Raw genomic sequence first — 12866 nt, 5'->3', positions numbered from 1 at the left:
GATTAAATAAACCAACAACAAAAATAATTTGAAAAAAAAAAACAAATGCAAGAAAAACTTGTACTGAAAACCGAGAAAACTGAAACAGAAACAGAAACAGAAACCTACCCAAAAATTGAGGGGTAAACATCTGAAAACAGAAAACAGAAACCCGAGTAAAACCAAATGAAATATATGTACAAAACAAACGAAATTACAGCCGAAAGTATTATGACTGTCATCCAAATCGCGATTGCAGCGCGTGATTGACTTGTGAGCTGTGCTGCTTCCACCCACCGCCCACCGCAACCCGCACCCTAAGCCTCAACGCCATGCGTTTGATTGGTTGATTGATTTATTGAATGTAATGATTTTATTAACAATTTGCAAATGACTTTTACTCAATCGTAGTCGTAATGAATTCCTTTTAAATGCCCGGCAATTCCTTGTTCCTTGTTATTATTTTTGCTTAGGTTTTTGTGTGCTGTAAATACAATTGTTGCTGTGTATTTTCAGCATATAAGTAGACTATATGTATAATTTTACTGTATATATCTTTGATGTATGTGTGTGCTTGTGTGTGTATCCTTATTTGTGCTGGCATGTTAATTACTCATACGCACCTTTGGCGCAAACTTTTCTGTCACTTTGAGTTACCTTTTGCAGCGGTTAAATCTGCGAATAGAAGTAACAAGTAGCAACAAACGGAAACCGCAATATTCCTCTCGACTGGCGAAACTTTTGCAGCCCCACGAAGACCCAAAACTGTTTGCTGCTGTCGGGCAAGTGTCAAGTTGGCGTGCGAGTTTTTCATTGCGCCCCGTGAAAGGTACACAGCCCCATCTGTTCGTCTGTCCGTGCGTCCATTCGGGGCAACAGTTCAGTTTTTTGTCTTAGTGCCCGCTGCGGCTCTGTCAGCAACAGGTGCTCGGGCTAGATGGGGGCCTGTCCTGTCGCCCCTTTAATTGACAGCTGGGAGGCATAAAATGCTTCAAATGTCGAAAATTAGAAAACTTTTAACAACAATTGAGAAACGCCCAGCCCAACCCACACGCTCGCTGACACTGTCTGGTGGGAGCCTTCATCATTATGATTATCGACAGGCACAGGGCGGTGGGGTGGGAGGTATTCCGGGCTGGGTTGAAAAGTTTTCAAGTGCTTAGGCTTTTATCGCCCCAGCTATGGCTCTGGCTCCAGCTCTGGCTCCAGCTCTGCCTGATAAACTCCAATAATCCAGCAAGTACATGTGCCTGCTTACCTGTAGATACAAATAAATAAGCCTCCCCCCGTCTACGTGTCCTTTTCCTCTCTGTGGCTTATAAACAGTCCCGACACGAATTCGATTTCCACAGATGAGCGGAGATGAGAGGAGTGGGCGGGCGGCGGCGGCATAACGTAATAATTTTCGTCTTTTTTTCGGGCATAAAAAGTTGCCAAAGAACCGAGCAACAGTTCGCAGTTGGCAATGAATGGTGCAGCAGCATGTGTTGTGGGTGGGGGGAGGTGGTTGGTGGTTGGTTGCCGCGTGTACGGGCTCCATTTCCGTTCGGTACACGTTATTGCAATATGGCGGCTTCCGCTGCTGCTCCTACTGTTGCTGCTGCTGCTGCTGCTGCAGAGAAAGTCAATTCATGGCTGCTGCTGCTAGTATTTGTACTGTTTTAGTGTGTGGGTGTGGGTGTGCGCATGTACACGCAATGAATATGTTATATGTGGATGCCACGCCATTACCAACTAGCACACACACTAGGACACACATTCCACAGGGCACCAACGAACCGTTATGCGCCACTGCGCCGCAATGACTTCCGTTTTGGTGGGTCATACTCGTACGAAAAATAGTAGATATAACAGTCCCACCGCCACCCCCACGCCCACCATTGCAGATTGTAGATTGCATTTGCGGTGCGCTCTTTGTTTATCTGTAGATGTGTAGATGTGTGTGTGGAGGCTTTTGTTTATGCAACACACATGCACTCCGCTTTGTTTGCATTTTTGCTTGTATGTGTGTGTGTGTGTGTGGCAGCATCATAATTTGCATTCTATTTATGTGTCGTGTCGCTGTGTTCGTGGCATGACCCCCGAGGGGTATGTGCACTGCAATTTATATAGCATGTTCCACCTATGTATCTCTCTCTCTCTCTCTCTCTCTCTGTCTCTCTCTCTCTCTCTCTCGCTGTCTCTTGCTTTTGCTTCGTTTAATTTAGTTTTTATTTGCGTTTTGATTGCTTTCATTTCGCTGTTCAGTTTATGTACACAACCGAAACTACACACACACACCAAACACAACACACACACAACACACACACAACACACACGAGAAGGCGTACAGCCAAACTAGATAACAAAACAGCTGTAAATAGCCAAAAAGGCGACCCAAAAGTCGTGCGTGCTTTTTTTTCCACTGCGTAGGCAATAGGCTGATGAATAACCCAAATACACAAAATACATAAAATACATAAAATACATAAATAGTTCATAGTAGAACTTCCCTAGCAGCAGGCACTCGCTCTCTCTCTCTCTCTCTCTCGTTCTCTTTAGCTGCCTTTTTCCTGCTTCTGTGTCCCTACCCACTAATGAGCATTTCCATCCGCCGCAGGAACAAATTGCACGCGAGAAAATGGTCTCTGGACGTGTCCAGATTCAGGTTTGGTATCACGCTGAGCGGCAGGAGCTGGTCGTCTCCCTGATGGCCGCCGATGATCTGGCGCTAAGGGACGAGGCCTACGGGCACGGCAATCTGCCAGAGGCATATGCCAAGGTCCGTATACTGCCCAAATGGTAAGTGATTTTAATGCCTCATAATTCCATTTCAATCTGCCTTAATTCATCATCCACTCTCTCCCTCTCCCTCTGCCTCTCTTAATCCCTCTGCAGCGGCGATGGCTGTGTGCAGCAGACGGAGGTCAGTCGACCCACACAGAATCCCATTTGGAATGCGACGCTGACATTTGGGCACGTCAAGGCCGACAGCCTGATGGATCGCTATATAGACATACAGCTGTGGGATCTGGTGCCGCACACCGAATCGATATTCCTGGGCGAATGCAGCATCGAGCTGCAGCAGGCGTTCCTCGACGATCAGGCCATCTGGTGCCGGCTGGACGACACCAAGGGATTGCGTGGCATCAGCATGAGCAAGTCGCCGAGTGTGTCGCCACGGGGCTCCATTGCAGCCGGGGCCGGGGCACCGTGTGGCGGCGATGTGAGCCGCCTGCTGAGGCGCGACTACAACATGCAGCGATCCATCTCCGATGAGGTAGACTCCATTGGAGATGGGGCAACGCTGCTGCATCCGGACACCGCCTGGATGGCGGGCTCCCGGCGCGGCTCATCGCAATCGGAGACCATGGAGGTGGAGGTCTACCAGCTGGGCAAGGACTTCTCGCGCTCATTGCCGGGCTCGCGTCGATCGAGTTTCCAGGATGCCGAAAAGCAGCGGCTCGAGGAGGACGCCATGGCTACGCCACCCACATCGTATCTTGTGGGACGGCGTCGCTCTTCCGTGGCTCGACGCGATCCGGATGAGATCTTGAAATCCTTGAAGGCTGTCCGCGGCGAACTGGGACGCACCATGAGTCTGGGCACCGAGCAGCATAAGCGCATGGGATCGCGACGTGAGTACAGGTGTTCAATATTATCTACGGGACTATCCAAGGGGAGTACATACATATGTACATGCATATGTATGCACAAGGGAGGGGACTTTGAGATGCTTCTATGTAGCTGATGGGCTGCTTATAACTGTTATGATTTTGCCTACACTCGAACTATAAGGAGATATCTCGCACCCCTGGAGACGAGACTATTCTGTGTGTGTCTCCCTCTCTCTCTCTCTCTCTCTCTCTCTCTCTCTATCTCTCTCTCTCTGTGACGCTGTCTCTTTATCCCTAACTGTGTCTCTGCTCGGTCTCTTGCTCTGTGTCTTTCCTGTACACTACAATCACTCACAAACCTCAATCCTCAACTGTGCCTTGCTGCTAGTCGTGTCTCATGACAATACTGATTATGCCACACAATAGATAATAAGTCTGTCACTGCATTTGTACATATCTATATATATATATACCACTGTCTATCTCTCGGTCTATCCATCTATCTAATGTCTTCTTCTTACATATCTTTCCCACTATTAGCCACAATATCGGTGTCGCATTATCAAAGCTTTGACACACCCCCCACACAATGGAAAAAACACTAAACGAAATTCACACACAAATTCAATTAAAACCAACAAAACAAAAAACCAAAACAAAATCTTAACATAGAATTTAATTTATAGAAAGAACAACAAAAAAAAAAAGAAACTGCAAGAATCTAAAGCACCAGCTAAGGGCACATTTATTTGAAGGCCCCTTGGCACCCGTCAGTACCGAGCATTTTGTGTAACTTTCTTTTGCATATTTTAACTTAATTTAATTTAATGAAAATTCCCCACTTTCGAGCAAAACACCCACCCACAACATTGCAGCAATTGCACTCCACTCCACTTCGACACTCCACTCTGGCACTCTCACGGTAACAGAAACCACAGAAACAGCACAGAACAGAACAGAGAATGGTTGCAGGCAACAGACAAATGAATGCTGAAAACCTGAAAATACCTTTGTAAATTATACAAGCAAAAACAATCCCTGCAAATTGAGCTTAACAGCAACCACATATATTTACGCAATGGCATCCAAATATATATCTAACTGAAATGTATACTGCATTACGGCAGGACTACAGACACACTAACAAAAAATACAAGAAAAACAAAAATAAAAACATCACCACATCCACCACTGGTAAGAATGCAAAATGAACTTGAGTTGAGATTGAGTTTGCGTTTGCGTTTGGCATTTTAGATACTGCTACTACTACTACTACTTCTTCTGTTCCTGCCCCACCGCATCCCTTCCCACCGAAGCATCCCCTCTGTAGCCATAATTACTGGAAGAATATTCCAAGTTCCAGCTAGAGATGTTGCATGTTTGCCACTTAATTAACGCTCGCTTTCACACACAATTACCCAAGTACTACTCTCCCATCGCCGTCGCATGCATGTTAAAGAGTGTCTCGCATTCGCAAAATCTTATTACAAGCCCACCCACACACAGATACACGCAGACACCAGCACCAGCACACAAAATACCACTTGATAATCCAGTGTCCCAGTCCCAGTGCCAGTGCCAGGACACACAGGGAAACTTCTGATGCCATCTTCGTGGCTGCGTTGGCTGTGGCTGGAGCTTATTTAAGCTTATTGATGCTATTTGCACAGGCCCCAAAAAAAATCATACAGAGAAGCACCCCGAACAAAAAACGAAGAAAAATGTTAAGAAAAGAAAAACCAGTCAACAAACACAGCAAAAAAAAAAGAGAGTTAGAAAAGGAAAAGGAAAACTCACAACAAAAGGCAAAACTCTCAACAAATTTTTGTTTAAAATGCAAAGCCACACGGGTGGCAAGTGCCTGATACCTTATTACCTGTTGGTTTGTTGCTTGCTTGGCTGGTTGGTTGGGTTGGTGCCTCATAAACCCTTCAGCACGCTGACAACCCAGAGCAGAGCGCTCTGAGCGCTGTTCTGGAATAGCTCAGCCTTGAAATTAACTTTTAAAAGCCAGGCAGCGCGAATGCAAAATATGAAAAAGTCTCACTGGCTGGCGACGCTGGAAAAACAACGCCAGATAAGAGAACAAAGCCGAAATACGCATTTTCCTGAGCCACAAACAAGCCGTTAAATATGAAAATAAGTAGCAGCCTCTGAAGTCTGACGTCTCTGTCTGCGTCTGCCTTCTATTGGTCCCCAAACGGTGGCGCTAGCCCAGCCACACGTTCCTAGGTAGGTTGGGTGGAGATTCGAAGGAGTAGACGGGATTCGACAGCTCCATCGTCCCGGAGAGATGTCCCCCCTATTACGAGTATTGTGCTTGTTCGGCAAAAAAAAAAACTTTGTCGTTCTCCTCAATATGTTTTTCGCGTTTTCCCCAACCTACACCACAGCCCCTCCCCGCCCCGCTCCGCCCCGACCGTTTCGATTTTCCTGCTCCGACAGTTATTATTAAGCCGCTTAGCGATTGCCTTGCTTTCCTTTTCCGTACTCTTCCTTTCCTTTCTTTGCTTTCCATTTCGTTTCGTTTCGTTTCCCGTCTCTGCCTTTTACGCACTTTCATATCCGCTATACTTATAGATATACATACATACATATACATATACCCACTCTTGTGTATATATGAATGTATATTTATCGTACAGGAAAAGTCCTCGCGCATCTGTCGCCAAGTTTATTTGACGTTTATTTTATTTTTCGTTGGCTGGCGGATGGAAAAAAAAAAAATGATTTGAACTTTTGCCATAATCCTTTTTTGTCGCCGGAGGGGTGCGTGGGGCGGATATAAAATTTTCACTTCGTGCTGTGCGCCCAATTGATTGAATGATTGATTGACTGATTGGCAAGACAGATAAGAAAGCCCACATTGCCCTTGTCATGCCCTTACTGGTGCGCACATCCACCCACACCACAATCTGCGTACCCGAGTCCCGAGCCCCGAGGAGGCTGCTCCCTAAAAGTTTTAATGAAGCCTGCCTGCCAGCCTGTCAAATAATTACGCATATCACGTATACGCCACGCTGCCATGCTGTATATTCTGTTTATGAAGCTGTTTTTTACCTGTTTCGGGTAGGGTAGAAATTAATGTTGGGGCTGGCAGGAGACAGCTAGGCCCTCTACTTCGACAGGTTGTCCATCATTTTACTCTCAGAGGGCAGCAGCAGAATGAGGATCATGGCAGCTACAGGAAGGGAATTGATAATTGTTTATTATGTAGAATATATGAATATTCAATAAATAAAGTATTACCAATCATGGCCAGCACAAAGCCATTGAAGGTCACATAGCAGTGCTGCCTCAGAGTGTAGCCAATAAACATGCTGGAAGTCAGCACACCTGCGCGTCCAAAGATCAAGCAAAGAGCAACTGCCTTGCCCCTGGGAACACGAATGCAGATGCAACGATGTGGAGTAGCGGATCCAAAAAACTCACCTCAGATGGGTGGGAATCAGATCAATGAGCAGCGATACTGTCAGTCGCAGGCTGCATATCGGCGGCACAATGAGAGTGAGGAACACGATCAATATCAGTGTGTCGTCCTTTGCAAAGTTCAGCATTAAGCCCGCAAGGCCAGCCGTGAGCAGGTATATCGATATAATGGTTCGGCGCCTGATGCACATCAGCAGAAAGCTCGTCAAAACGAATGCGAAAAGGACAAAGACGCCGTGGTAAATGGAGTCCTGCACGTTGTGAAAGTTCAAAGAACACTGCCGGCCAGAAAGGGACACATGAGGCGTGGACATATAACATCAAAGAGCCCTTGACTCACCGTCGGAAGCTTCAAATTCTGGTGTCCGTGCTCCTTCATCAGCTCACAGATCGGCTCGGTTTCCTCTATTTGCAGAATGAGATGCCGCACGCGCAGCATCCACACGCCCAGTCCGAAACTCCTGCAAGAAAGCGTCAATAAATCTACCTACCCATCATCTTTCACCTGTGAGTGGCCATAACTCACGCGCCAAATTGAACGAACACAGCTATGGACGTGAGGAAAAAGTTACGAACGTAGGGTTTTTGCAGGAGCGGCAGTGACTCGTACCACAGGCGAGCCACGCAGCTGGAACGCACACGGGGGGAAACAAAATATATCGAATGTAATTGTGAATGTACTGTAATCGATGTGCCCCTTACTTCCGTTTGATGGGAGCACCACGCAAACGTGGCTGCGTGACAGAGCTCACGCCCAGGCTGGCCAAGGTGACATCCTTGCCCTTGTTCAGACGGCAGCACTTCTCCAGCACGGCCATGGCCTTGTCATCCTCGTTGACCGACAGGTAATACTTGGGACTCTCGGGCAGTCGATAGAGCATGATGAATGCACCAATGCCAGGCAGCAGGTTGAGCAGGATCAGCAGTCGCCAGCTAGAGAAGACGTAATCGTTGTAGATGTGCACGTTTACCTTGATCACGGCAGCAATACCTGTGGACTCAGGTCAGGTGATATGTGGCATAGCATATGGGTTATGGGTTAACCTTACATGGCACATAGATCATGCTCAGACCTATGGCATAGCTGACGTAGTTGAGCACTTTGGGTCGCAGGGAGAACTTCGTGAACTCGCTCAAGTACGTCTGCATAGACACTGTCGGTCCAGTCACACTTTTGGGGCAACGAAGAGGGGCATCAGTGTGGAAACAATTTCGCGTTAGATACTTACAAGACACCTACTAGGAAGCGCAACACCAGAAAGGACCAAAACTCGGGCATGAAGGCCGAGAGGAGAGACGAGAGAAGCATCAGGGAGCCCGATATTAGCATCAGTTTTCGTCGCCCAATCTCATCAGACTTGTCGCCCACGTAATGGCTGGCCAGGATCTGAGCGGCAAAGACGGCGCTCATCAGCCAGGACATGCGGTGATCATCAATGTGCAGATCGCAGGAGTTCGAAGCCACGATCAAAGACAAGCCCAACTGTTCGTTGCTTATGTAGATCTGAATCAGCATGCAGCACACAAAGATGGTCCGCTGCATCCGACCAAAGCCTGCAAAGATGACCAAAGATAACCAAAGATGAGATTGCAGTGGTCCTCCATCGTGGTGCGAGGCTCACCCAACAAGTGATAGACGTCGTCAATGTCAGTCATTATTTGTTCGATATATTGCCAAGTCTGCCAACACACAGACAAAAAGAGAAGCTGAAGGTGAAGCTTAAGGCAGAGTCTGCTTTTATTTGAATGGCTTAACACACGACATACAAGGATAAAGCTACAACGGACTACATAGATGCCTTTTTGGCGCTCATTTTCCCATCAGATGGCAGCATTGCGATGAGGACGACGCAAACTGGGGATGAGAGAGTTTTCAAGAGAAAAAATTACGGAATTATGGAATAACAGGTGCCACATCGTACGTATGAGGGCCAGCACAAAGGTATTGAAGGTCGCATAGCAGCTGACCTTCATGGTGTAGCCCACGAAGAGGCTGGCGATCAGGCCGCCCAGACATCCAACCATCATGCTGAGGGAAACGGCTTTGCCCCTTAGATTAGTGGGTATCAGGTCGATGAGAATCGTCAGGGTCAGCCTCAGGCTGCACAGCGGCGTCACAATTAAAACGAGAAATAAAATGAGTATCAGCGTTTTGTCCTTGGCAAAGTTCAGCAGGAAGCCAGCAAGGGCTGCGCCCAAAACATATGCAAAAACGATGACCCTGCGACCAAACCAAATCAGAAGGATGCTCGTGAATATGAAGAAGCCAAGCACGGCGAGACCATGGAAAGCAGAGTCCTTCAGGTCATCCATGCCCAAGTCACACTAAAACATAAACAACATGCGGGATTACCTAGGGGATCACATCCCACCTTCGGAAGTAGAGCTCACCTTTGGCAGAGTCATTTTGTTTTCATCAAATTTGTCGAGCACTGCACAGATGGTCTCTGAGTCTTTATTCATTAGCGTGAGATGACGGACACGCAACATCCAGCTGGCCAGGCCAGCACCACTGAAAGCCACAGAATGATCATCTTCAGCATCTTCAGAGGGATACATACCTAATGACAGGGATACGATACTTACGTGCCCAACAGTATGAAAATGGCAGCAGAGGCGAGTGCCAAGTGACGAAAATAAACGCCACGCAGGAGGGGCACCACATCGTACCACTGGCGGGCGAAGACACTGGCAAGGACACATGCACGGAATGGGATGGAAACAAACAATTCAGGTGGGGCCTCACCTGCGATGGACTGGCTTCTCGGGCAGGCGCGGCTGCGTGACGGACTCCACACCCAGACTGGAGAGGGTTACATCTTTGCCCTTGTTGAGGCGGCAGCATCTCTCCAGGGCCTCCATGGCCTTTTCCTGCCGATCGACGGCCAGGTAATACTTGGGACTCTCGGGCAGCAGCCACATGGTGACAAGTCCAACGAGGCCAGGCAGCAGACTGAGCAGGCCCAGAACACGCCAGCTGGTGAGCGCGTAATCGTTGACGATTCTGTGGCTCAGCTTCAGGGGCAGCAGCACCGAGGCCACACCTGCCATGGGAAGATTCTATATAGGCAAGCCATGGAGTACATGGAGTACATCTTACATGTTGTTAGGACCATGCTGATGCCGATGAAGTAGCTCTGGTAGTTGATCACGCTACCCCGCAGCGAGATCTTCGTGAACTCACTCAAGTAGGTAACAACCAACGTTGAGGGTCCTGTCACGCTGCACGCGAGAAAGAGGTTAACAATTGTTGGTGCCTGAGTGGTAGAATCCGGGAGCCGAGTGCAGTTACTCACAAGATACCCACGATGAAGCGCATCACCAGAAAAGACCAAAAGTCTGGCATTAAAGCCGACAGCAGGGAGAACACCAGACTCAGGATGAGCGTTATGAGCAGCAGCCTGCGTCGCCCGATTTCATCCGCCTTATAGCCCATATAGGGGCTGATCACGATCTGGCCGCTAATGATTGTCGCGTAGAGCCACGAGAGGCGATGGTCGTGGATGCCCAGGTCACACGTGGCCCCCGCCACGATCACCGTCAATCCGAGCTGCTCGTTGGTCACGTACATCTGTATAATGGCACAGCTGAAGAATATGAAGACCTGCATGCGGCCAAAGCCTGCGACCAGACGAGAACGTCAAGAGGAATGCGAGGAATGCGAGGAATGTGGGCTGTGTCTGTGCAGCTTACCCAGCATGGCAAACACATCGTCTATGTCAGTCATAGAACCAGATCGGATTTATTCAAAGTCACGATACTCAAAAATCACAAAAATAACACAAAACTGAAGCGTAGAGCCTGGTCGGCTGCGTCACTTTGTCACTTTGGCAGCAGGAAGCACAGAACGATGCAAACTGGAAGGAAGCAAAGGGGATCGTCGTTAGAAGCGCATCGAGGGCTCGGCTGGCGCCACTTACATATGAGGTAGGCCACAAAGATGTTGAGTGTCGCCACGCAGGACACCTGCAGCATGAGGCCCACCAGCAGACAGCCGAGAATGGCACCCAGACGCGACAGCGCCTTGTTCAGGCTGAGGGCCTTGGCACGCAGCTGCGTGGGCATGCAGTCCACCAGCACCGAGGACACCAGGGTGATCATCACACCCGGCAGGATCATCATCGTGCTGAAGCATATCAGAATGGCGATCGGCTCCTTGATGAAGTTCAGCGCCATGCCACAAATGGCCGCAACGCTAACGTAGCAGACGAAGACGTGCTTCCGCGACATGCACAGCAGCAGCAGCAGGGCCAGGAAGTAGAACAGAATGTAGGCGATGCCGTAGTAAATGGGATCGGTGAAGTCTGGCATCTCGTTGGAGGCCGAAACGTTCTTCGGCTGATCAAAGTTCTTGGGCTTGCTGAGCACATCACAGAGCAGGCGCCGTTGGCTGTTGTCCTGGCTCCGCAGCAGGGGATACCACATGCCCAGGCCAAGGGATCTGTTGAATTGAAATTTATAGCACAAATCGAAAGTACTGCCAAGAAGATGAGGAACACTCACATGAGGAACATGCCGAACGAGAGGAGCGTACAGACCATAAAGTCGCGACAGTAGGGCGGCTTCACCAAACGAATGCTGTCGTCCCACACCAGCTTAAAGTAGTTGGCCTTGGCCACAATGGTGTGCCTCTGAAAGTCGATTAGCTCGATGTTCAGCTCGTCCTTGTTCTTGCGATTGCGGCGACACAGCCATGCGAGCACCTCCTGGGCCTCCTCCTTGCGCTTCACGGACATCAGATAGTAGGGACTCTCCGGCAGGAAGCACAGGCCCAGCAGGGCGATGACGCCGGGCAGCGTGTACAGCAACATCAGAAAGCGCCAGGGGCGCAGCAAATAGGAGCTGGCCGTGAGCACGCAGTACTTTTTGGGCAGAAATAACTTGGCCACCAGCGGGCAGTAGATCAGCGATACGCCAATGGCAAGGCTGAACACAACGACAAGGGGCGGACGTGCATGTGGCGAGGAGAACTCCGTCATGTAGCCCAGAAGGCAAGTCGCCGGGCCGCAGAGGCTGCACAGAGCGGAAGAGAGAGGCAGAGAATAAGTGAGGGAATCGTCGGATCATCATACGTACAAAATTCCAACCAGGAATCTCATCGCCGATAGGCCGTACACCTCCGGCATGAGGGCCGACACCACCGACAACACTATGGTGACTAGCAGCATCCAGCGCAAGATTCGCACCCTGCCCTTGGTGTCGATGAGGTAGCCCACGTAGAAGCCAGAGATAGTCATGCCCACCATCATGGAGGTCATCATCAGCGACTTCTGGCCAGCAGTTGTGGACAGATCGCACGAGGACGCCACAACGATGATCGACATGCCAAAGGTCTCGTTTACGGCGAGCAAATTGGCGAAACTGGAGAAGATCAGCACCAGCACCTGGCCACAGCCAAAGCCTGTCGGGGAATGCTGTTAGACGGGCGCCACAAAAGAGTGTGTGGAATGACTTACCAATCTCCTTGAGGGCTTCGTCCAATTCCACGCTCTGTCCTCCTCGGACATCCTTCGTCTCCGTGTCCCTTTTAGACGCCATTGACAGACGAACCCAAAACAATGTTCAGTCCGACATCTACACACAATTTCAATTTACTTTTAGTTCCGCATGCTTTGACGTTTTGTGTAGCTTTCTCTTTACCCTCTTTTCTTATTCCTGTTCTTATTCTTAGCTTTAGGTTTAGTTTTAGTTTTCGTTTTAGATCTTAGTCATAGTCATAGTCATAGACCATGTAACACTTTTTTCATTCTTCGCCAAGTAATAGTTTGGTTCTTTGAGTTGAGTTTTTGAAAAGAGTTGAGCCACTGCCATCGAGGAACCACTGCAGGAATGGTCTAAGTTTGCCCCTGTCTCCCCCACCAC

At 48.9% G+C, this 12866-nt stretch overlaps 4 protein-coding genes across 9 annotated transcripts in view; 1 reads left to right on the top strand and 3 right to left on the bottom strand.

Annotated features, from left to right (window-relative positions):
* The window catches only part of LOC111069601 (regulating synaptic membrane exocytosis protein 2), a 36209-nt gene that overhangs the window by 21347 nt on the left and 1996 nt on the right, over positions 1-12866 (top strand). For 3 of the 4 annotated variants that reach the window (XM_041591752.1, XM_041591750.1, XM_022359733.2), the window contains 2 exons: positions 2579-2760; positions 2857-3596. In XM_041591752.1, the coding sequence (XP_041447686.1) occupies positions 2579-2760; positions 2857-3596 (922 nt within the window). Of the gene's footprint in view, positions 1-2578; positions 2761-2856; positions 3597-4115; positions 4668-12866 lie in introns of those variants that run through there. The other variant, XM_041591753.1, reaches the window with a different exon arrangement.
* LOC111069605 (synaptic vesicle 2-related protein-like) lies at positions 6524-8735 on the bottom strand. 2 transcript variants are annotated; one of them, XM_022359737.2, is made up of 9 exons: positions 8627-8735; positions 8234-8558; positions 8054-8175; positions 7707-7995; positions 7531-7632; positions 7345-7465; positions 7008-7282; positions 6825-6952; positions 6525-6756 (listed from the first exon to the last, which is right to left on the bottom strand). In XM_022359737.2, exons 1-9 carry the CDS (start codon positions 8658-8660, stop codon positions 6692-6694), a joined length of 1461 nt encoding a protein of 486 aa, XP_022215429.2. In that variant the 5' UTR covers positions 8661-8735; the 3' UTR covers positions 6525-6691. The 2 variants fall into 2 exon arrangements, with proteins under 2 accessions (XP_022215430.2, XP_022215429.2); XM_022359738.2 differs by lacking the exon at positions 8627-8735 and having other exon boundaries at positions 6524-6756; positions 8245-8326.
* On the bottom strand, positions 8710-10820 carry LOC111069602 (putative transporter svop-1). 2 transcript variants are annotated; one of them, XM_022359735.2, is made up of 8 exons: positions 10698-10820; positions 10301-10625; positions 10105-10226; positions 9751-10048; positions 9591-9692; positions 9396-9516; positions 8927-9329; positions 8710-8859 (listed from the first exon to the last, which is right to left on the bottom strand). In XM_022359735.2, exons 1-8 carry the CDS (start codon positions 10729-10731, stop codon positions 8792-8794), a joined length of 1473 nt encoding a protein of 490 aa, XP_022215427.2. In that variant the 5' UTR covers positions 10732-10820; the 3' UTR covers positions 8710-8791. The 2 variants fall into 2 exon arrangements, with proteins under 2 accessions (XP_022215427.2, XP_022215426.2); XM_022359734.2 differs by having other exon boundaries at positions 8730-9329.
* On the bottom strand, positions 10724-12623 carry LOC111069603 (organic cation/carnitine transporter 7). The gene is made up of 5 exons (XM_022359736.2): positions 12461-12623; positions 12081-12405; positions 11508-12017; positions 10925-11445; positions 10724-10861 (listed from the first exon to the last, which is right to left on the bottom strand). The coding sequence occupies exons 1-5, from the start codon at positions 12540-12542 to the stop codon at positions 10827-10829; spliced, it is 1473 nt and encodes a 490-aa protein (XP_022215428.2). The 5' UTR covers positions 12543-12623; the 3' UTR covers positions 10724-10826.

The sequence above is a fragment of the Drosophila obscura genome, unplaced genomic scaffold, assembly GCF_018151105.1.
Source record: "Drosophila obscura isolate BZ-5 IFL unplaced genomic scaffold, ASM1815110v1 contig_1, whole genome shotgun sequence".
NCBI classification, from domain to species: Eukaryota; Metazoa; Arthropoda; class Insecta; order Diptera; family Drosophilidae; genus Drosophila; species Drosophila obscura.
The sequence above is the reverse complement of the archived record's forward strand: the minus strand, read 5'-3'. Positions and strand labels throughout refer to the sequence as shown.